Below are 25,723 nucleotides of genomic sequence, written 5' to 3'. Positions count from 1 at the left end.
GTGGAGCATATTCAAAGGTTAGTCATCTAATTTCCTCCATTCGTCTAACATGCCCATACCATAGCAGTTGTCTTGATTCAATTCGTTTTTTTCTTCCTCGTTGGTTCCTTTAACTGCCAACATTCTGATCCGGATGTCATTACTGGTTCTACGATTGCTCTGTACCAAAGTGGAGGATTCAAAACTCCTACACTCCTTTGTCCCTATTGCATTCTGCGTTGTATGTCTTGTACAGACGAACCTTTGGTAGATATCAGACTATCACACACTTAATCTTAACCACAAGTCTAGATCTTCGTCTTCTTTAAGTATGCTGTTTTGGTCATGTCCATTTTTATTCCCGCATTCATATTGTAGTTTCCTTAACATATAATCTATATCCTATTAGCCATTTAGTAGTCGCCAACCATAATTACCATACCCATTTTTGGATTATTTCTTGTATAAAACTTTTAAACAAGGTAGGACAAAGGCAACATCTCTGTTGTCACTCGAAATGGTTCTGACAATCTGTTTTTGGTCTTAACTACACTCTGCGAATTCTTCTACATCAAGTGTCGAGCTCTAATATAAACTTTATTTACGTCCGTTCTTGTCAAAATATTAAATAAAAGATTTAAGGGTACCGTGTCGTAGGCTTTTTCCAGATCAATGAATGCAAGTGAATAGTGAGGTTAACCTCAATCTTCACCAAACATACTGCTCGGTTCTTCAGAGTTGTTCCAGTTTCATTCTCGCTCTGAGGAAGCCAGTAATATGTTTCAGGGAGATAGTGCCTGTAGTTTGTACCGTTTTATATCAAAATAAGCTATATAGGCTTGTAAAATACTTTTCTGGGGCTAGAGATGCCATTTTGCTATTGATGTATTATAGATGTAGCTCTGTTTTCGACCGTCGTCGTATAAAAGGGATTCGGACTGAAGGCGCGGAGGTCGGGGAGGAGGAACGGGCTTTCGCCTGTCCTAATTAAAAAGTTTCACCGGAGAATCCCAGTCGGTTGTCGGGGACGAACTTTACCGACTAATCCCGGTTTGACAATAAAAGCCGCTCGCGCGCTGTACGCGAATAGGTGGTCGGCGGCATTGGCCGCTGCCGCCAAAACAAAAACAACACAAACACGCCAGCGCGGGGCACAATTAACAACTTCGCATCCGACCGATTCCGGAACACGCGGACCCGTTTCCATAACTTCCCTAATTACTTTCCAGGTGACTCCGGGGAGTGTTTTTTTTTCTTCACTGGTATAGGAGGACATCTTCCGCTTCATCTTCCAAACCGCCAAAAAATGAAACTTAGAAGTAAAGATAAAGATAGCTTTATTTCCATAAGACTTGATTTACAAGTATTGGATATTGTCAGCATAATGTAACAATATAAAATTATCTTAGTATAATTAGTAAATATATAACAATAACAAACAACGAATACCTACGTATTAAAAGGTATCACAACAAAGAAAAGCCTTAATATTATAATAGGCGAGGCGTAGCAATTTGTCTTTAAGAGAGCATTTGAATTTTGTTTGACTAATTATCTCCTTCAGTTCGACACGAATAGACATACGAAAATGTTCAGGACGTCATATACTTTAACTGTGGTTTTATAACAACCTTTCTGCGTTTGGAGGCCGACAGTTCGACAGTGACAGTTCTGGCATAATATATTTTGCTTAACCCTAGCATAGATAATGATGAAGATCCAGAAATTTTGAAGTCCAAAGTGTTTTTCGACCTGCCAAAACCAAAATGTAGCCGGACCTGATGAGATCACAGTATTGGAGTTCAACTTTTAAATGCTGTATACAGTATACTTGCAAAATATCAGCAGGGTGATTACAATCGGTATTCGTGACACTTTCAAGCAGACAACGTGCCAAAAACTGCAGCGATTACAGGTTGACAAATTTTATGAGCCGCATTTAGAAAGGTTTTCCTTAGTAAGGAGCAAATGGGACAAAGGTGATCTGGTTGAGGAATTCTTTTGACATCAGAGAGGCAATGTACTTCTCTAAAAGTTTTGTGACCTACTTAAATACTTCAGTGCTTCGTCGACTACGAAAAGACGTATGACAAGGTACAACATGACAAGCTTGTAACGTTCCCTTTCCTGAAACGGGGCTTAAGAAAAGAAACGGCAACCGCTAGTCTTTTTTTAGAGTTTTTTGGGTCGTTCTTCGACTACGATTCGCTCTCTGTAGAATGATTGGGGCGCCACTAAGCCTTCACCTAGTTAAGTTGGTATTGAAGCCTTCGACTTGGAACAGGGTCTATTTTAAACGGTTTTATAAATTATCTAGGTGGTTAGAAAAAAGATATAGGATTACGTAGAAAGAAAAACAACTTATAACCTTCAGATGTTATTTTGATTAAGCTGTTTCAATTCTAAGTTCAAGTTTGTACTCCTATGTTGAGATGGGTACATGAAGGTGTTTGTTTTAGTTTTAAAATAACAATTTGATACTTGACTAATGCAAAAAAAAAAAAGAAAAAAACCTTTTATACAGATTTTATGCAGAAAGACCATTTACAAATTAATAATGAAAATCAAAATATATATAAAAACACAGTAAAATTACTCCTCTAAAGGATACTGATAATTACAACACTAACTCCCGAATTGCTGTCTAAAGATAAATAAAATACAGCTGTAATTAAATATTTTGGCTTTCTCCGCATCTGAAATTTCCTTTTGTTTTATATAAAGACGGGAATAGATCAAGCAAATATTATGCAACCGTTGAACAACACTTAGGCAACTTGTTTCCGTGGGGAAAATATTTTCGACAAATTGGTCGTAGACATCGATATATCTAGTTTTCCCAGTGTGCGAAATATGGCAACTAGACAAAACCTTGGAAAGACGGCTGCAGTCCTTAGAAAGGGCGTGAGGGCAATCATGGATGTGCAGAAGACCATCCTTGAAGAAATAGAACAACAACAACTTACATGGTATGGCCACGTAGAGAGAGTGGGTGAAGAAAGATTACCAATAAAATGGACACCCACAGAAAGAAGGAAAACAAGAAAAGATGTGGCTAAACAGAATACACTTCAGTTCAACGGTCTGAGCCCCTTGACAGCTTCGTCAAACTTACGCTTCCCAAGTTCGGTTAGTGCTATTTGGAAGTTCGTCCTTCATCCGTCCAGCCATAGCTACGTGGTGGTTGCTTAGTCCTCATATCGAAAAGCTTGTCCTTATTTCCTTAGAGTCAAACACTCTTTTGCCTGGGCGAGATAACTATCGAGCTCTATAGACAGAGAAAGAGAAACGCTAGGAAGCCAATAATGAGCACGTGTGCCGTCAAATGAAAGCCGTAAAAGTCGAACGGAGAACACTTAGCGCTCCGATAAAAATCGCAATTTTCTTTTAGTCCCGATCCCGATAGCGCCATCCCTGTCTCTCGTTTCCGTTTGCAGTAGTGGCAAAATAGACATCGTGAAAATTGGCACGGATGAGGATCCGATGGTGTCCGCCGTTGCCTTTTATCTTGTTGCGCCCTTTAAGTCGCGTTTCCGCTCGGATCTTGCCCCCCTCAGTCCCGCCACCACCACCCCGGGTCTTTAGCGTCGCATTGAATGTTGTTAATTAGTGTTTATTCATTTTTCCCGGCATATTAAAGTATCCGTCGTTGAGAAAAGCAACGGAGCTTTTTACGGACGGGAAACTTAATGAAGCCCGTCGAATTTGTATATGCCGCCATGTAAAAAAGAAAATTCGCAACGATCTGAGCAGAGGAAAGGCACACTTTCTTATAAGTGCAATTCTAGATAATTGTTGATGTTTGTGTCACAGACAATATAATGGCAAACTGTGGACAGATCAGAGTTTAAGACGGAGTTATCTATTACTCACTAAGCAATGACAATCAAGATGGGTCTGAAGGTCTTTCCCAAAGTCACTCACCGTAGGGTTTATAAGAAGCTGGAAGAAAATATAGCAGATGTCAACCAAAATGTGTACGCCAGTTTTATTGATTACAAGACATTTGATGAAGGGAGACACAAACAACTAATAACTAAGTTTTGTGCAAACTTTTTCAGGCACCTTTTCCCATAAGCGCAATTCTAGATGATTGTTGATCTTTGTTTCTTATAAACGTAACGAAAATATTTTGTTATGGTTTCTAATACAGACAATATAATCCTGGAAATGAATTGACTGGCCATCAAAATAATGGGAATCAGTGAAACTCGTTAGGCAAACTGTGGACATATCAGACTTCGAGACAAAGTCATCTATTACTCTGGAAGCAATGTCAATCAATATCTTCATCAGACGAAAGCAGTGGAAATCAAGCGAGTGGTCCAGACAAGCTTGGACTCTCAACGCACACTGCCAGCGAAGACTTTCGATATATAGGCCTACCACTGGATATTGAGAATACCGTGGACAGAGCATGTGACCAACGCGGAGGTTCTGAGAAGAATGGAGAAAGATATAGAAATACTGCGGGAAGTAAAAAAGAGAAAGTTACAATAAATATGATATCCTGCAACCCATAATTCGGGGAAAAATTTTCGGAAAAAGATGTGTTGGTATTTTCCAAAGTTAAAATAGCCATGACGATAGGCAACCTCTGAAATGGAGACGGTGCATCAAGACAAATGGTTACGCATACGCAGGGCAAGATTGAAGGGGGGAAAAGAGGAATAGGCAGAAAAAATGACCGTGGCTAAGAAATATCCGCCAATGGACTGTGATAAGTGACTTTCAAACACTACAGAATGCTGCAACTAACAAAACCATCTGATAAGAAAACGATGAACGCCCACGCAGGAAATGTGTCGTTCGTTAGTCGAACTATATCTTCTGCTGCGCACATTTTAGTTCGTTCAGCACGTCATAAAAAGTCCTTCCCGGAGCGTGTAGGGTCTCTTCTTCGGCTAGACCATCCAATAATTGTCTCCAACGGTACCGTCTCCGGAAAAATAACGGTCCGCCGGATTATATCGTGCGGAAGGAATGGCGCAACGCGACCCGGGTTACGAAGTTATGCAAATTTATAGATGTCGTCGCGGACGACGACGCAGAACGCCATGCAAATTTATTCTAATGGGGCGCGGCGGGGGCGACGGGCAGCCTCGGCCGGTCAAACTGACCAAGTCAACCCGATGTTTACTTTTCCTGCGGCTGGACCCGGAATTGCAGATCGGACGGAGCGGTTTCGACGATTGTTAGAGGTGGTGTCTAGCTGTATTGGATCAGATCAGTGTTTCCAGAACATTTCCGTGAATATCTCTATAGTTATACTCCATTTCTAAGGGACAACGTGGTGAAGTTTATCGCTTTTTACCGGTTTAAAGTCAATTTAGCCAGTTTGGCCGTTGTTACCCGATATGCAGTCGGAAGATATTTTACTATTTCTTCGAAAGCATCAGCAGCGATTTCCTCTATTTAATCTCCAGTTCGAGAACACTTGCTGTCAATGTGTACAACTTCTTCTTTATTCACCTTTATTAGTCCACGCCTCATCAAAATAAAAAATATTGCCCTGCTCTATATACCTATCAATTATTTTATTCGCAAATAAATGACTTTGCGGTTATGGTCTTCCCACGCTACCCTTCAAGGCTTTGTGTAGCAGTTACTTATTAAAGTCTTTTTGTGCAAGCTCAATATTTTTTTTATAAAGAGAGCGAAATATTCTTTGACCACTTGACCTGCTGCCTTTCTTTCCTGCAATAATTTAGAAAATTCCATGCTGATACCTTTTAAGAGTTTCATTGAGCTAGAGTTCATGCAGCTACTTTTCATTGGAGTGAACGTTGATGATGCATTTGCGATTTTATTATAATCGTTATTACATTTGACACTATATATAGTGTCATTAGAAGACTTTTGGAGTTAAAACACCATCTAGCACTACTGTTAATCGCTGGTTTTCGGACTTCAGTCGTGGTCGTAGTTTTCTTAAGGATGAAAATAGGTGGTTTTCGAAGAAAACATTGATGCAGTGCGGAAACTGATTTTGCAGCAGTCGACTGTGCGGGTCTTTCAGAATGAGACAAAGCCCACAAAAATTTGTTCGTGTGCGAAGCATGTCGAAACGTTGCAACTGTTTCTTTGGTGAAAGGTAAAACACTCAATTCTGAATGATACACAACAATTGGTGTGCCGAAAGTCTTCAAAGAAATTAGATCAGCGATCAGTGCAAACATAGAACTTTTTGAGCATTAAAACCGTTGATCCACCATATAGTCTTGATTTAGAACCTAATAACTTCTTATTCCCATACATTAAGAATAAATTACGTGAGTAACGATTTTTAAAACTTGACACAAGCATGTTTTGGATGTGCCCGAATCGATGTGGGAAAAGTGCTTTGATGATTGGTTTTATCGAATGCAAAAGTCTATTGATCATCAGGGTGAATATTTTGAGAAACAATAAAGTGATATTTGTTGGTAGCTTATAGTTTCTGATTACAAATTCCGAAATATAAATGGTAGCCCTCGTATATTCATCCATGTTTTTTACCTACGCTTATGGACGATCCTTGATTTGGTCGTACAGAATGGAAATCTATCGGCACTATTTAGACCTTATCATTTCTATCTTTGCTTGAAAATCACTTCGTAGATTTTTTTACTTATTCGTATAAGGGTGACCCCCAAATTGGCCAAAATTGTGACTTTTTTTGCTTTACCCTTTTGTGGGGTGCAAAATCAGCTATCAAAAAATTTGCTGAAGAGAGAATCCCGAAAATGGTGGACGGGCATGACAGGATATATCGACCAAATTTGCGACAGATCCGCTAAGCTACAAAGAAAATTTCAGTTTTTTGGCCTTATATACCAGGCATCCAGATTAGAATTAGAAAATATACGGGTAATCCCTGACGGGCGAACTTTTTTTTTGCTCCGCTCTTCACCGGGGCGATAAAACGGATTAAGCGCGAACTTCATATCCGATTCGTGAAAACTTTTTCTTTGGCTCGCGCGGGAATTTATTTTCCGCCCCCTCTGCCGCCCCTCTGTCGGCGCGTTTTTTTTTCTCTCGCCTCCCGTTTTGTTCCGGATAATTAAGTATTTTATATTCTGATTTTCATTTGTAAAAGTCTCTCGGAGTTTCGTAATAAATCGAGTTTGGTTTTTTCCTCCCCCGTTCTACGGCGGGACTTTGAAATATGAATTTAAAGATACGGGGTGCCCGCGCTTAATGGATTTTATGTGTCGTCCGAACTATCCCCACTTCCATCCCCACCTCTTTTGGTAAATTAAACCTGTTTTTGAAAGTCGTCGTCACGTCAACAACAACAACAACAACAACAACAACAACAACAACAACAACAATAATAATAATAATAATAATAATAATAATACTTGTTTAAATTTTAAATAAAAAAAAAATTAAACACCAAAAACAAAATAAATAAGAAAAAAATTCGAAAAACCTATCTAAATGTAGTATTAATATTGCTTTTAAAACTGAAAACACCATAGGGCATTGTCTAAAAAACAATAAAATTAAATTACGAAAAACTCAAAAATCCGGAGTCTATAAGTTGAAATGTGATTCATATTTTCTATTTGATAAAGGCACGGTGTTACAATTTAGCATCAATAAGCCAATTAGTTTTTTTATTTAATGATTTTAATTTTATTTTATTTTTCAGTTCTGGAGGTAGCGCGTTATAAATCTTTTGACCAGTATAAAAATAATTTTTTTGTCCAACAGATGTATGCATTTTTTGTAAACTTAAATTTTTGTCCAAGTTGACAGCGTGTTTCATACTCGTGAGGTTTTGTATTAACCAGTAAGTTATTTTTTATCAAGAACAAAAGAGATGGTTTATAATATAATTTTTTATGTGATGTATTTGAAACTGAGTAAAAATTAAGTCAGACGGACGTCGCAAATTTAACTTGGATATAATTTTCAAAATTCTTTTTTGTATTACGTAAAGGGGCTGAAGAGTTGTGTGATAGGCAGCACCCCAACCAATTATTGCATAAGATACAAGCAATGACAGGGATCGTTTAACAGGGCGGACGAGCTAAAAACTATATCGTAAAGTTAAGATACATTGCAATTATAGTTTTCTGCATTTCAGTTTTCAAAACCGGAGGAGGACCAGTTTGATAAATGAAAGTAAGGCGACAGCGCTGTTGCTACAAGTAGTTTATTAGACTAATATACAGGGTGTTAAAAGACGTGACAACATTTAAAGGAGTGATTCCTCAGATCATTTTGGTAAAAAAATTCCGATAACTGTAGGTCCGGGATCACATTGTTTCCAGAATACGGTGGTGTTAGGGGGAGTCAACTTCATAAAATTTATTGATTAAAATGTACGTCACTGACTTTAAGCTAGTTTTGATAGAGCGAATAAAACTACCACTTTTTTGGTCTTTTAAATTACTCTCATTCAGTGCTTAGCTATTCGTTTGGAATAGTCCGATAGAGCAAAACGGGCATCGATACCTTACAGAGGAAGGTGCGAACACTTAACTAAACTTAGGAACCACCATCCTAGTAGTGCCACCGAGAGAAACACGCACCCACGTCATGAGGGCGGTAGAGGATTAGTAGATATCAGTAAACAGTAAGACCAACAAATTGCAAATCTTCGCAGCTACTTCTACAGGAAATTTAAGGATTCAGAACATTATAGAGCTATATGCCAATAGGACTAAAAGAGGTACAGATCCGGGTCCACCATAAGACAAACACCGAAAAGATACCCCTGCACGGAAGACACCAAAGCGATATTACCAGCGTCGAACTACTGGCTAAACTTTGGACAGATGTTTCCCGAAACAGAAGGCTAGTAGCAATTCAAGACCAGGACATACCAACTCGCAACAATTTGAAATATGGATGTAGAACATCAGAAGTCCTGCAGCACATTACAAGTTGGTGCCAAATATTTGCTTCGACGTAGTATAAGGAACAAGGAAAATGCAGAAGGCGGTTTTATTATCTACAACTCGAACCGTTAGAAAGTTTATCGGGTCAGAACAGCAGAGGTCGTCACCATGGGCGTGATATCATGGAAAAGGCACCAACAAAGCTTAATCCCTTTGGTGTTTAAGATATCTGGGATAAGTGAATGTTCCCCGTAAAGAGAATGCGTAAAAGACAATAATAATAATAATGTCACTGGCTAGTAACTTGCTCATATGGATACCACCTCGTTTTTGGTGTTCATAATTTTTTTGTTGACTTTTCTATTATTTTTGCTTAATACGATTTGTAATAAGTACTTCTATATTATGTTCTTTTATTAATTCGTACTTAAGTAACACGAAAAATTAAAGTAACTAAATGCATATTTGCTTATTCCCATGCCCGCCGTAGAAGCTTTGCCCGTTGCGACAATTTCGTGCGGAGCAGAGAATAATGAAAATCGAAAATGAAGAGGAGATATTTATAGGATCGCGGGGGATAGGGCACCGACGGCAACGGAATCGCTCGTGACTAGACGCCATATTTCACAAATTAAATATTCGGTTATGATCTAGGATTGGAGCAGGAGCAGGGACGAACTACTCCTATGTTGCGGGTCGCAAAAAAACATCACCTTTTCTCCTCCGTTCGCGCTGCGCCCCTGGCTCGCCGTTTAAGGGTTTATTAGATCAACGGCCGCGTTTGCGACGCGTTTTTCCAGCTTATTCGTCGGCCATATTATCGCATTAAATGTAAATAAATACGTGTAGGGCTTAGCCATAACGCGCCGCCCCTCTCTTCTTAGCCGCCGCCAGTTTTCCGTTATTTGTTTTGTGTCTCCCTTTGAGGGAAACGCACACACACCCACACACAAATACGGAACGAAATCGATACAGTACGGTAGGAAAAGTAAATCAAAAAAAGGACAATACAAAGGAACCACACGAGAACTGAGAGTCTGGTTTGTAGGCGGCCAATAATTATTTGTATTGTGTGTTATAGGAATATGTGGTGATCGCTAAAATAAATATATACCCTAATATTGGGACAAATAAGACACGAAAAGTTATTTCTACGAATAATTAATTCATTAGCCTATTAGCTGGAATGGGCCATCTCAAATCTTAAAAGAAAAAAATGTAGAAAGAAGTAGAGACAGACATATAAAGTGATTTACGCAGCGGATGTACAAGTTCAGTTAAACTAGGAAAAACACTCTTTAAGGACTGAATCAAGGGTGCTCATTAGCTCGTCTACTTTTTAAAATCGATCAACCAAGATGCTATACACTTTTTGCTTGCTGACGATCAAGTTTTGGTAACGGAAGATATGGACAATGGGAGTCATATGGAAAGGGCTTTAAAAAAGGAACTTAAGAGTATGTTATCAATACAAAGAAAACTGAGAATACAACGATCAGAATGATTGCGGATGTGGAGAAACCATAAAACGCAGCAACCGGTTTAAATATTTAGGAGTGACGCCCGCCAAAAACGAACGAGGTATCTCAAGTAAAACAGCGCAACGAAAAAAAGTTATAAGACAACATAACTCGCTGCTTTGGGGTGACAGAATTACGAAACAAATAAGCCAACTATCTAATAATTTAATTACTTTGTACTTGATTCACGCCATTAACCCAACACTACAGAGTCCACCTACCAAAATTAACTGGAAGCCATAATTTTTATGACTTAAATAAGTAGAAGAAAAACGGAATATCAGAAGCATATAGGCCTCCGATCATCAAAGAACCTTAAGAAAACTAAACACATTATTATTACAAAAAAAGTCAATGTTAACGGAATTCTTAATATAGACAACACAACGTTAGAAAGAGTAAGACAATACAAATGCTGAGGAACATGGCTACACGAAACAATAGAGCAGTCTCATAAAATCAAAAGAGGTAGCCAGAAGTGCATTTGTAAAGATCTATCTTCCATGCCATGTTTTTTCAACATTACTTTACGGGCCATAAGCATAGAAAAGATGGTGCTATCGGCGAATGTTTAAAATCTCATGGATTGACAGAGTTGCCAATTTAGAACTGCTACAGAGAACCCAAAAACAGGAGGAAGTAATTAACTCTCTAAAACGAAGAAAACTGAAATACTTTGGCCAGAGGACCTAAATATGCGATGTTACAGAACATTATGAAAGGAAAGATCAAATGCCTCGAAAACTTAAGGGAATGGGTTGGAATGACATCAGACCAACTATTCAGAGCAGCTGTTAACAAGATTAGTATGGGCGTGGTAATATCCAACCTCCGTTAGGAGAAGGAACGAGAAGAAGAAGTACCTCATTTGATGACCGAATGTGGTGTCTCATTTGGATATATCTTTAGGTAAATCGTGTACTAAATCGAGACCAATTTTAAATATTCGTGAAATCTTAGCCGAGTTGACAGCTAGCTACTTTGCCCAATAGAGAAATCCAAACCAACTTGAAAAACCGTGTCTCCCATCTTTGTAGGAAGTTCAGAGAGTATTGAACGCAAGCTTCTAGATAAACGACTAGAAGCTAAGCACCAGGAATGGCTTAATCCAGCAGGACCCCGACGATAAAGAGCCGTCAACAAAAAAAAGAAAGAGTTTGAAAAATGTAGTGAACGATCTAAACGCTGAAGATTGTCGGAGTTATCTAAAGTAGATAGTTCTGCAATTAAATATTTAAAAGAGATCAGTCCAAAACCTCCAGTTTCACAGATCAATGGGCACCAAATACTCTCGCTTTTTGTTGAAGCTAAGTTGACAATACATTAAAGATATTGTTAATTCAAAAATGGCCTCTTCCTATCACAAAGTTCTGGAGGCAAAGAAAAAGTGCTATCCTTCGGATGAAAAAGTGTCAGCGACATCTGCAGAAGTTGAACTGCAGTCACTTCGGGACCACACGGCTAACCGGATCCTTGAATCACAAAAAGACGTTTTGTCAACACTTCCACTCCAAGGAAACTTAATATTAACAGGAAAATGGTGGTTTGATGGTAGTTCAGAGCATGGCGTAGGGCATGAATACAAGCAGAAGTTGTCTGATACAGCCATAAATGATTATTTGTAATGAGTCTTTCAGTTTTATTACAATACTCATTACAAAATTATAAGTTCAATATAATTTTAATTCGGGGGTAAGTAGCAATAGGCATAGCTATAATTAGGGTTCAAGAAAAATTTATAATGATTCTTTAGACTTAATTGTACCATACTTTTCACTTTTATGTGTTTTATCAAAATAATGTGATTTTTTTTTGAAGATATGTTTCCTGCTGTTAATAAAATTTTACTTTTGAAAAATAAACAGTTTTTTTATTTATATTAAAGTTTAATAATATGTATTTGTCTTGGAAATATGCACAAAAATCACATATTTAAAATATCCCATTAGCTCTAGAATTTCATGACCGCATATCCCATAAGACGGAAGCACTGTGCGTTCCACATTGTCAGATTTCATTGGTATACATAAACGTGGATGACGTTTAGCGTAACGTTTATAGCATTCTTCGGTTGGGCTCGCAAATTCGACGAACCGCCCACACACAGAGTCCCGCAGACGAAACCGTACCATTAACCTAATATATTACTACTTGCCAGGCGGGGGAACCTTTTAAGTCCGTGATATTATTCCGAGGATACGAAAAAAATACCTTTTTGTCGGTATTCGTTCAAAGGACGCGCGGCTTTTACGTTTACCGGTAAAGATACGAGGCGGACGTTTTTAACGGGCAAATAACCCCTCGAGAGTTGACCCGGGAAAATGCAATTAAAATACGAATCCGAGGCAAACGCGGGAGGCATTGGCCGACTGACAGCTGAAGTGTTTTCGGAGCGCGAGCATTGAAGATGCCAAGTGAGATTTTGGCGAAACGTCTGCAGGATTCCAGTCGAAGTTCAACAAGCGAACGGATGATATCCCGGAATATAGTGTCATCACATTTATATATATATTTCCATTGCGTCGGAGGGAAGAATCTTAAGAAAAAATATATATAATGCGAAAAATTATCGAGAAACAATGATATCCCGTGTACATTGAACCGCGCCACACGTGTTCTCCGCTATGAGACTCATTTATCACCCGGTTATTTATTGTGTCAGCTAAGCTAACGCGCGTTGAAAATAACAAACTCGGGCCTACGTGTGTGTGTGCGCGCCTGTGTGTGTACCCCCGCAGAAACGGATTACAAACAACCACGGGTTTTCTTTATTAGTACGTGGTATTTTCTGCGCCAAACCTAATAAATCTGTCAAAACACTACCGAAAAGCAGTGCCGTAACCACCCTCGATAAACCCCTAAAAAAATTAGTCTCGACTATCGACTACAAAGCAGTTAACTCAATCTCAAATCAGGCAAATTTTACACTAAATAAAGACGGCTAATTAACGATTAAACAATATCCTCGTCAAATGTTTTCAAAATTCAAAATATTTTAGTCTCTCTAACGCTTTACAAAGCTTTAAAAAGGGTAAAATACGTATTTGAAATATATTTCATATCATACAAATAATTTTCGTTATTACATGGAAATGCTTTGTGTTATTATTTAAGGTTTTAAAACAGACGAAGGGAAAGGAAGGAAAAAAGGATGGGCTGAGACGTTATGAAATAAAATTCAATAAATTATTGCCAATAAATTAAATTGAAATATTAAGTGTCTTATGTGCTCACTTTACTAGATACTCCACAATCTCTGTTAACATGCATGATAATAGTATATTATGCAACAAGTGCGGTAAACGGCATTTGACTTCAAAAGTTTACCGAATATGTTGCATACTATACTTTTTCTGCGACCGTTAGTTTTTAGGTACATTTTCGCAAAATAACACGAATAGATTCACTGACTTGACCGTCAGAATTGACAAACGTCAAAATTCAAAGCGTGGGAAATATCTCCGAAAAAATCCGATTGCTCCCAAATCCGTGCGGTAAAATCCCCGAAATATCCGAAGTGGCTCGGATTCATGGGAAACGAAACTGACGTGGTTAAGTGACGCTTCCCGCACGCTAGGTCGTTGTGTAATTAGGTATTTTACAGACGGGAGTAGAAAAAGAAAATTTTCATCACTACCGGTCCTTCAATAAAATTTGACTCTCAAAAATTGGATAATGAACAAACTAAAGTTTGGTTATGCCCCTTACCTTTATCAGAAAGATTAACGTGCAGCAGTAACGACATAGTAAATCAGAGAAATAGGCTGAGAAGGCTTCTCCAGACTCATTCTTGGTACCTAGCGCAGCGACCACAAACTAGCAAAGAAATTCCTTTAAAATCTACTAAGCAAGACAGTGACAATCACTTAAGAATGTTAACAGCCACTGACGCCAGAATGAAGAAGCAACCATTCGTAACGAAACCACGGCATGTCATGTCTATGGAGGAAGTTGCAGTATAGATAAGTTCCGGGACTCTCTCAAATTTGTAATTTGTCACGTGATGTCCATGCAGGGCTTGAACTGAGGTGGCTTTTAGTTGATGAAAATCCATTTAACAAAATAAATAAGAACTTAAAAATGACAATAAAACCTTAATTAAATTTGTTGTGAGAATTTAAGTTTAAGAATGGAGAGGTATTGAAATCTAATTGATCGTTAAACAATAGATTTGTATGTGTGTATGTTATTTTGGTTTTAGTTGATATTTCCCTCTTTACTATGAAGCTTGAATTTAAAGTGTCAAATAATCTTGAGGCATTCTCGATTCTCACATAAACTTCTGTTTTGTGACACCCGTTGCTACTTAGTTGTACCCTCAGGTTTCTATTCGTTTCTTATTTAATTCGATGTTCAGAATTCCATTTGTTTTGGACGTAACCATAATTTTTATCTTTTCTTCGTTGATTTTAAGGTTTTTTATCATTTAGCCTGTTGTTCCAGATTTCCAAGTTCCCTTTCATTTCTTGCAAACACAACCACGTCAATTCCGAACACACATTCGCGTATCCAAACACGTATCCAGGATCTTTATACCCTACTAAAAAACCGGATGTACTGGTTCTTGTTTTTTTTTTTTATTACATCGTCCATAACTAAGTTAAATAGTAAAATATGCTGATCCGACGCAATTTTTACTGTCCTTATATGTGGACATTATGGCTGAAATTAGTCTTCCTTCAACGTCTCGCTTTATCAAACTCCGCCTCACTACAAATTTTGGAAGTTTATCAAAAGCTTTCTCTAGGTTTAGGAAAACTAGATAGATCTTTTCCATCATTTGTTTTGCATAACATGCTTCTTCCTTTTTCTGAATCCGCTATAAGATTGCTCTAGTTGTGGTTCCAGTATTTTCGTAAAGTGTTTCTTGCAAGACTCACTCATATACTTTCGACGGTATGCTCAATATTCCTCGGACACCCTTCCCTCTTGCCACGCTAGATGGCATATTCTTGTTAGCGCTCGACATCCAACTTCACCCATATTTTTCAGCATTTCCCCCGTGATTTCATCGTGTCCGGCAGCTTTGCCTTTTTTTTAGTTTACTTAAAACTTATAACCTAAACTTGTGTGTTTTTAATGGATCGCCCCGTATGTCTTAATAATACAATACAATACTGATCACGTTCGGCAACGTCGCAGCAGAAAGAAGAGCTGTCCAAACAAAAGGCCGCCTTCTCGATGGTGCGGCAAGAGAGAGTTGATTGTCCACCGCAGGAATGCCTCGAAGAACACAGAAGGCCGGCGAGCAGGTTTTTGCTCTTCTCTGGGTCAGTCCGTACGTACGTTGACGACAACGTGCGTTATCGACCGAAAAGTCTAAAATCTATGTGGGACTTTTGAAAAACTTTCGTATTTCCGTCGTTTTCGCGATGTCCGGTACACTAAAAATTTTAAGTGTTCCTTATATAGGTCGTGAAGTAAATGAGATAGTATATTTGTTCTGAACATGTAGCTACTAGATTATACGGAGGCCCTGTCCATGCTGATGATCCAAGAAATTTTAAAAAAACCAACCAAGCAACATTGTTGTTTACCGTTCGTCAATCGACAGGTTTCAGTTGTTATGGCAGTATTTTCTCAAAATACGCTTAGATCTGGGGAAATGAAAGGAAATCATGGTCCCATACTTAAGTGATTGTAGGTACGAGTGCATACACTTTGTTTTTAATTAGTCATGAATTTGTATGAGCTATTATTTAGATTGCTAACAACTTCAGGATGACTTGAATAGGAAAAGGGACGCATTGTTTTTCTATCGTGCTCCTGCGGACCGCTATGGAACTTTCGCAAAGTCAATGTATTTGAATTGTGCACGCACCCTGTATAAAGTGTTTTTCACATCTCGTCGAACTTCAAAGTTACACCAAACTTTGTTAAATGTTAAAATTTGTACTATTAATTGCGATTTAAAATAATATTCCTTTCAAATATGTCGGGCACCCTGTGTTATAGACGAAAACTGGATCTTTCTTTCGACACAGTTTACGATACTGTTCAAATCAAATTATCCCATCTCCAACAGTTATTCATTAATCGCCAATAATTTACCCACAAAAATGGAAATTTTTACGACATCTTAGATTTTTTGCCCGTAACCGACACACCCCGTATATGATTCAGACAATGAAGTATTCTAAAAAACACAAAAAACATTATTTTTCAAAAACCGTTTACGAGACAAAAAAAAATCATTGAACAAGGGGAAGTAGAAGATACGTTTCTATAAACTTTGATTCTTGACAATTTTTCAAAAATATACAGGGTGCTCCGCAAATTAAAAAAGAAAAGAAAAGTGGCTCCCTCTATTATTGAAAATTGGTTATAACTGAAAGACTATGATTCAGATGGCACTTTCTTTTACATTGCGATATAGCCCGCATAGACAGTTAAAACTTTTGTATTTAACCTATTTCACTTATTGTACAGGGTGTTCCCGATATTCCGTGATAAATAAGAAATATGTTAATTGCCCTAAATGTGCAGATGTCAACTGTAAATTTAACAGAGAAGTAAAAGTCCGTATCTACATTTAAACCGTGGAAATTGGGTGCAATCAAATTTTACCAAGTGTCTTTTTTTAATTTAATTTTTTTTTTGTAATTTTGGCTTCCAGAAAAATGTGTTTTCCTCCATAATTGTTCACCCGATCGGCAAAATTCTTTAACCAGCAGCCACGGAATATCCAGTGCAATAACATTTATTTCAGGCATTTTTTCGATTATATACAGGGTTTTCTCGAAAGCCATTTACTATTTTGGACAAATTCTTTTACCAGGGAACGTGGATTTTTTTTCAATTATGTACAGCGTGTGCTAATTATGGGAAAAAATCTAAAAGACCCTGAAAATTGCCGTTTTAGTGGATAAATTATTATATGAAAAACTACAAAACATTGGATCATTTGGTTTAAATTCGAATATTGTGTCAAGAGAGAGAGTTTCAGGCTTCGTCTATTATACAGGGTGCGCGAGATAAGTAAAATACGCTTTATACAGGGTGTGTACACAATATAATTACATCGATAGTGGTCCGCAGGGGCACGATAGAAAGAGAATGTGTCCCTCTACGTTAAGAAACCGACCTTTTTAAAATAAAAATCTAGGATTTTTCGCAAGCAATCTTGTTATAAATATATTAAGGATCCGCGCCTTTCTAAGAAACGAGTAAAAATAAAACTATAATTTGTATCTGTATTATATTTGAAATAATATGTTGATAGATAACAATCTACAGTTGCAACACGTTATTTAAAACGTTTTGATCGAATTTGAATAATCAATTGAGGGTCAATTAACCTAACACTAATCTCAACTTTTCAAAATATTAGTATTAATTATTATTTTATAGTTTAAAGAAAAAAATTATTTAATTAAATAATTATAATTAATCTTTTCGTTTCTTGTAGAATATTTTGAATATGCTTTAGCCGCTTTGTTGAAACTATCTTCCTTATATATTTAAAAGAATTATTTTGGAAGGTAATTTTTTGTTTCACCCTTATAGTAAAGTGGATTGCGGTTTTTGCGACTGGACGCGACCGCGCCGATGCAAAGAAATGATTCACGTAATAAAGTTGACGTTTCCCTCGTACAGCGACGTGCTGTCAATTTGGTGTTGAGAAATTTACGAGCGTTTCCACGGAATAGTTCCGTATCGTGCGTTAGTGCAGTCTGCGGAATGGATGTGACTTCTTCGTAGTATGTGATGTGATACCATTTTATCGACGATTTAGAAATTTAAAAAACGCTTTTCGGAGTAAGTGATACTAATGCCGTTGTCAATATTTTTAGATACTGCTTTAATGGTTCTGGTGATTCTATTTTGAACATTGCGCATTTAACCTCCGCTTGCCCCTTGCTGAATTCGTTGTATTTGAAATAAATAAGAACTAAAAGTTCAGATTTTCAAGAAAATATATATTTTCACATACAACACCGTGTCTTTATCAAATGTAATATTTACAAACTACCTGCTACTATATATACCGAAAAATGACAATAAAACCTTAATTAATGTCGTTGTGAGAATTGAAGTTTAATAATCGTTGTATTCGTCCTATTTATTATATAGGTTTTTGTTTCATAAGTGTTGTAGCCATACACCAGATAGGCCACGTTGAGAATCTTTTATTTATACAATTTTGCGTGTGAAAAGTGGAGGGGATTTTCTTAAAAAAATTGCTTTTGAGAAAATTCCATGTAGGAAGCCAGTAAAGGTAAGTTTTGAGAGTAATCTTATGCTAAGTAAATTACTCTAAATTGCAATTATCCTTAAAAACTTCTACATTGTTTTGAGTCACATAAAAAAAGCCCAAAAAAGTATGTTTGTAATTTATTAAGCGATATGTTACAATTTTAGCATAATTTAGGTATGCTGTTGATGCTATGTATTAAAGTAACACGTTGTGGTGTGACGTGTCGGACACAATCTTGCCACCACCTGCTCCATTTTATAAAAATAATTTTTAAAGAACTTACCGGGTGGGAAAAAAAACGGAGAAAAATGTTTTGATCTGTTAATATACAAATTTGTTTTCTTTTTTTATAGAGAGATAGTGTAACTTCAGTTTGATTCATGTAAGACATTGTTATTATTTTTGGCATTTCAATAGTGACATAACTTTTGATTACTACTCTTTTGACACTAAAATTAACTATAAATCAAAACCTTAAATGACCGCTCTTATTGCAAAGCAATGGTTTAACTTTTTTAGCGCTATGACTAATGCAAAAATTGCAACAAAAACAAAGCAAAGTGCTTAACTGAATGATGTTTAGATAAAAACCCTGTAATTTTTTTATTTCGTTTCTTTCAAGCAAACAAACTTAAATATTTTAAAAAATCCGATAACAATATTTTGTTTTAATCTATATTAAATAAACAACTTTTTTTTTGGAACATTGTTACCTTCGGGTCACCGCGTATTATTATTTTTTCATTTACTTCAATATAATTATTTCATTTTGTGTTATTAAACCGTTTCCATGATTTATTTAAAAACTGTTTGTAAATACGAGCCCTAACAACTAATTGTTCCGACGATGTACGAAATAATAAGAAAACATATTTATACTTATTTTAAATTTTTCTTTTCGCCTTTTCGATTGAAAAATTAAATCACGCACTTATTTTCATACCAAAAAGTGCTATCGTAATGAATTATTTTTTTATTTCACATAAATTACATAACAAAATAGCAAAAACATACCGAATTTGCTGACAAATAAATATTCGGACGCACTTAAATCTTTAACTTTAACATTAATAAGAAGTAACATCACCTATCGGGACAATATCAGCTTTTATGCGTTTTGGCATGAAATCTACCAAAGTCTTGCAATATTCGGGGTGAAAGTGTTCCAAATTTCGGTGATTTTTGCCTTTACGCTGAGGATTGTTACGCAAAGTCTTTTTCATCCGATGCCATAAGTTTCAATATTCATTCAATTTCATATTATGGCCCTCAAACCACTTTCCCGCCCACGCACCGTCTTGTTGAAATATAAAATTTTCGTTTCCAAAAGTTCTTCTATTGATGGAATCATACTTGATAAAATTTGTTGGTATTTTTCTGCATTTATAGTACCATCAATGAACTCGTAGTTGCCATCCCCTTTACCATTCATACACATATCACAACACCCAGGGGAAATTTTACCGTGCGCTTTAGACAACCTTTGTGATTTTGTACGAATCACCCTTCCTCGAAAATCGCCTACACACATCAAATTTTGATTCGTCGTTGAAGACAACGTTACTCCACGTTCCCGTTGTCCAGGATGTTTTAGATTTTGCCCAATCCAAACGTTTTTTCTTCTGAATAGACGTTAATATTGATTTTGTAAACTTACCTTCTGAAAACTCAAACCAGACTTATATATCCCCGACTGTTGATTTTGCAACACTCAAGTCATTTGAATTTTTTTGCATTGATTAACCTCTGCAGTACTGGGATATGATAATTTCTCGTACTTTTTTGTTTCTTGCAACACCACGCGTCATTTTCTTATCAACCATTATACAAACTTGAAAGAAACAAAGCGAACTGACATTTCATTTATCAAAGCACACTACATTTTACCATCAGTGCATGAGTAGCATTGATTTCTTGGTCAATAAACATTCGCGTCCGAATATTTATTTGTCAGCAAATTTGGTATGTTTCCGTTATTTTGGTATGTAATTCATGCGAAATAAAAAATAATTCATTGCGATAGCACTGTCTGTGCTATCGTAATCTGCGCAATCGACAAAGCAAAAAAAAAAAAATTAAATAGATATAAAAATGTCTAGGGTTTTCCTGTGGGCCGGTTTTTTGATATTTGTCGAAGTCCTTTTTTTGCAACGATGAGTCGGGTGTGAATGCTAGGCGGCGAAAAATTCGATATAATGTATGGCGATTTTTTGATACGTTGCGTTGCTATGGAAATATACCATGTATTGAAATTTCGTTTATAACTAACTGACAGCGCAATGGAAAAATGTATTTATAAGATTTGAAAAAAATACGCTTAATTTATTCTCCTTTAAGTTTGAGTCGAGTCACAAAAAGATTTTTGTCCTATCAGATTAAATCTATTTTTTAATCAGTTTCCATTAGAGAATCTTTAATCTAAGTTTGTGGTTTGCACACATTTTTTAGTTATAGACCATATTCAAAATTAGCAAACTACATTTACAGCATATTCTCAAAATTCGACAAAAAAATGTATTTTTTGACACACGCACTAGGACAAGGGATCAGTAGTAGATTTGTATTTTATAACACAAGCTCGTAATTAATTCTCATGTTCATTCTCATTTTCTCATTGTAAACTATAAATAAGACAAAATTACATTTAAAAATGTGTAGGTACGACGATGAACAGTGGTTCTTTTGTATTATAAATTGTTTGTGCATATGGCGCAGTCTACATTCTTTTTTTTTATTACAGGAAAGAACAGATACCGTTTTTTTTGTTAGCTTATTATTTTCCCCTAAATGTGAAATAAAAGACTTTATTATTATTTTTGTTTTCTATTTTTTTACAGGATATCGTCTGGACCGGATTTTCACCGAAGTTATGCACGTCCTTCGCCTGAACAAGAATATATATATATATATATATATATATATATATATATATATATATATATATATATATATATATATATATATATATATATATATATATATATATATATATATATATATATATATATATATATATATATAGATATTCGTTGAGCTTGAAGCACTAAACAGCCGGAGATGATTAGGTAAATTTTAGCTGTATGACTATGGTACTTTCTTACTTTCGGTGGGTAGCTTTCTGGATGCTTTTATCCACTGAAATGGCGATATCGATAACGATATCGATTACCAAGTACCAGAATATCAGATTTGTTATTCGGTACTGTGCGGTCAGTGTGTATGCTTATACTCCAGGCGATTTTGTATTTTGATTATGTGTGGTTTGTGGCTTGCACGTGTAGTATTTAGAGTTCCCGATAGAGCCCAACTCCATCTATATAGAAAAAGAAGTCACCATTTCCAAGAGGTTCTGGAAAGGCTCTCTTCCTCTGGTGTATAATTTCTAATCATCCATATACAGCAATTATTTTTATTTAGGAAATGACTTAGTATGGATTTTGGAGCTCATCCAGCCTAAATAACCACCCATTTCATTAATTTTGAACTGGGGACTTCCTAACTAGCTAACTTCCATGCTCAACATCATCATTTACAGGGAGACAATTCCAACCAACAGCATTGCTCTTTAACGAATTTAGAATCCCTATTTTTTGACATATTCCTCAGCCAGGGTCTGCTGTTGAGAATTTTAGACAGTGACGTTAATAGAGTCAAGATCAGCGAGGAGCTCAGGCAAATTAGTACCAGTCGAATCAAGACTTGTCCTCTCTTCATAATAATAGCAGTATTGTTGAGGAGAGTCTTGTTGTGTTCCCAGTGCCCAACCGTTCTTGTCTGTTTAAATTTTGCATAAGCATTATGGTGCTAGAAGGGGCACAAGCACAACTCAACCATGTCGTCAACGTTACTAAGACTGTAGATGTGAACCCAATCCACTCTCTGCAAAAACTCCAACAAGACGGTCCGATCTGAGTTTCGAAAATTTCTGGAAGTAGAAAAACTTGCAGAACTTCGGAATCACAAATACTGACATTCACACAATCAGGTCTATCAGTGTTTGAGAGTTACCTGTTATCCTGATGGGTTTAGTTATAATTTGGGACAAACGAAAGTACGCTAGAAAATTAGCAAAGTAACCGTGTACAATTAGAGCAGCAACTTCAGGTGCTCTAAATTGTGCAAGAGGTGGTGGGGCTGGAGGGAGGTCGTCTCGCAAGTCAGCACGTTCTGAAATTGCTATTATATATATGTCTGTGTGTGTGCGTCCAAGATCTGACTGAGATTATCTGTTTGGGTGCCGATTAATCTATTATGGTCGTTGCGTAATTAACGGCATAATAGGTTATTCCTAATGTTGATAGGTCCATTAGGCGGGGCGTAATTACGTAATTGTTGCCGTTGAAAGGGCGGGATATAATATAATGGGCACGGTTGCGGTTTGAGTTGTACCTACCACGCGAAAAGCCCTGGGACGGGGCGAAGGGCATCCAAGACCGCCCAATTATTGGTTTGGCTCTTGGTGGCTATCCGGCGGCGTTGCCTTTTTCTCGATTAACGTCACCTGTTGCGGAGTTTTCGATCGCCTCTGGTAGACCGGGGCACGAGGGGTGTGTATGTGTGCGCGCGTTGGTGTGGTGTTTTTTTTTTTATTTCGGGCTCGAAATAGATATACTGCCGAGTCATCGGCCGGGCGATTAGAGGCGAGAGCGGCGACAGGTTGTTGCCGGTGGTATCGTGTTGTTTTATTTGACCGGCTTTCGGTTTTCTGCGTTAACACACGATTACGTGTGGGAAACGCGCAAAAAGTGCCCCCAATACGTCGTTGATAAGAGTGTGAAATTTGTAGAAAATGTTTGAAATTAAATGAAGAGAGTGCGACATGTATCGAAAATTCTTATATAGTGACAATGGAAGTGTGAAATTTGTAGAAAATGTTTGAAATTCAATGAAGCGATTGCGAAATGTATCGAAAATTTCTGCATTGTGTTTGAAATTGAATGAAGAGAGTGCGAAATATATCGAAAATTTCTGCATTGTTGCAATGGAAGTGTGAAATTTGTAGAAAATGTTTGAAATTGAATGAAGAGAGTGTAAAATATATCGAAAATTTCTGCATTATGGCATTGGAAGTGTGAAATTTGTAGAAAATGTTTGAAATTGAATGAAGAGAGCGAGAAATGTGTCGAAAATTTCTGCATTGTGTTGATGGGAGTGTGAAATGTGTCAAAAACGTCTTCAATGCGTTGGCGAGACTAGCAAAACTTGTTAGAAAATATCTAAAGTTGAATGAAATGAGCGTGAAATGTATCGAAATTGTCTGCAATGTTTTGACAACAATGTGAAACTTGCGACATTGCAAAATTTAAAAGAAGGGCTACAAAGGTATGCGAAATATGGGACCAATGTTTGTAAACTTTGAAATGTGTAATACGACTTAGAAAAAGCACGGAAACGTTATTTCAATAGTTTTAAGCGTGTGTAAGAGGCTCTAAAGTGACGTATTTTTTTAACGTGTTGATAAGGGTATGAAATGTGTAGGATATTTTGCAAAATGCGTTCAAAGTGGCACAAAACGTTTGGGATGTGTTGATAACAGTACAAAATATATATAAAATGTTTGTAGTGTGTTATGATGAAAAATGGGCAATCTCGACAAAATAAAAATAAGTTTTTTTCATCAATGCTTCGCATTCTTTGTTCGATATGTCGCCAACGATTGGGTGCCATTGATTGTTATCGCGGAGGTGGGTTTAATTATTGACGACGATTCTATTTAAAAAAAAAATCCACGTGAAAGTGGAATATCGGCGAGGGTTAACCGATCGATGGCGATATTTGAAAAGTTGGTGGAGATGATCCATCGGACAACGTCAAGTGTGGGTACGCAACAAGGGAAAATATACTTTTTTTCGGCGTCCATTCATAAATACTTCGTTATTAAACATTTTGTCCATTGCCAGCGTAGATTAACGTTTGCTTCCGCGTTTATCCATAAAATTCCAGGCGCACGCCTACACACACAGATGCATCGCGTCGAGTAAACATCACGGCGACGGAGAAGGTAAACATCTCGGCTTTCCTCCCGGTCATATATACACATATTAATCGTGACGAAAAAACGGGCTTCGTTACCTGCGTGGAATAGGGCTGACAACTGAGCCGGATCCCGTCCTGCTGCAGTTTTTCCCTCAGCAGCACCTTGAGCTGCATCCTCGGTATCTTAACCAGCTCCGCTTTGCCCTCCTCGTACTCGTCGAGATATTTGGCGACGTCGTCGCCTCCGCCGCCCGACGAACACGACGCCCGGTCCTGTTTGTCGGACGACGTCTTGGACGCGCACCCGCCGTCTCCGTCTTCCGCGACACAAAAACACTCGTCACCACCGGCCGCGGCCGAAGAAGCCACCTGGACGCCCTCCTCGAGGCTAAAATATACGCTCGCGGCCCCCTCCTCGCGGAGCGTCCTCACGCTTTGGAGGAGACGGGCCCGGTGCACCGGGTTGAACACCCCGATCGCGTCCAAGTCGGGGTCGCCGACCTGCTTGCATATCTCCAGGTCGTCGTAGCCGTTGTCGATGAAACTCTCGGCGTATTGGCCGAGCCGCAGCGACTTTAACCACTCGGTGACGATATTAGAAGCGGCCATGGGGTCGGTTTCGGGCTGGGGAGGGGGATGCGCGATGTTTCGCGTCTCGGCCGTCGCTTGCGTCCGATGTCCCCGCGCGTCGGTTAAAGACTGGCGGTGGCGGCGGCGGCGGCGGCGCCGGCACGAAAGACGGCGGGAACGCGCAGGCTCGGCGCGCGCGACGTTGCCACGCGGTACAGGTGCGCGGAAACGGGTACTTTTTACCGGTTCACTTCTCGCGAAAGGTGGACGTGGCGCCTGGGAGACTCGACCCGCTCCCGCCGGTTCTGGACGGTTTTTTTTTATTACTTCTTCGTTCTATTTATTCTCGAACATTATTTGTTTTTGTCCATCCAGTAGTTCCGCGCGACAGCTACGTAGTAAACTAGGGCGACTTCGAGCCGTAGTTATTAGAAGAAAATTGAAGGGAACGGCCGAGATAAATTGAAAATATGGTAATCGGCCGCATACGATTAGAGTATTAGACGCGTCCCGTGAAAAATGGCGGTCGCGCGGATTAAACGCGCTTTGTAATTAGGTCCGGCCCGCCGCTGGTGCCAGCTATAACGGATGTCCGTCCCCCGTTTTGGGGTACGTGATTTTTTTTAGCTCGGTTTCCGTCTGGGAAGATT

The 25,723-nt window shown here is 37.9% G+C and overlaps 1 protein-coding gene across 2 annotated transcripts in view; it reads right to left on the bottom strand.

Moving 5' to 3' along the window:
* Nucleotides 1-25,184, bottom strand: part of LOC132701787 (uncharacterized) — a 265,521-nt gene extending 240,337 nt beyond the window's left edge. For both annotated transcript variants that reach the window (XM_060669971.1, XM_060669972.1), the window contains exon 1: nt 24,600-25,184. In XM_060669971.1, coding sequence (XP_060525954.1) covers nt 24,600-25,112 — 513 coding nt within the window. In that variant the 5' untranslated portion in view covers nt 25,113-25,184. The remainder of the gene's footprint in view (nt 1-24,599) is intronic.
* Between the last annotated feature and the right edge of the window lie 539 nt (nt 25,185-25,723).

Source organism: Cylas formicarius, unplaced genomic scaffold (assembly GCF_029955315.1).
Source record: "Cylas formicarius isolate icCylForm1 unplaced genomic scaffold, icCylForm1.1 PGA_scaffold_5__7_contigs__length_24384050, whole genome shotgun sequence".
Taxonomy (NCBI): domain Eukaryota; kingdom Metazoa; phylum Arthropoda; class Insecta; order Coleoptera; family Brentidae; genus Cylas; species Cylas formicarius.
Note: the sequence above shows the minus strand (reverse complement) of the source record. Positions and strands in the feature narration are given on the sequence as shown.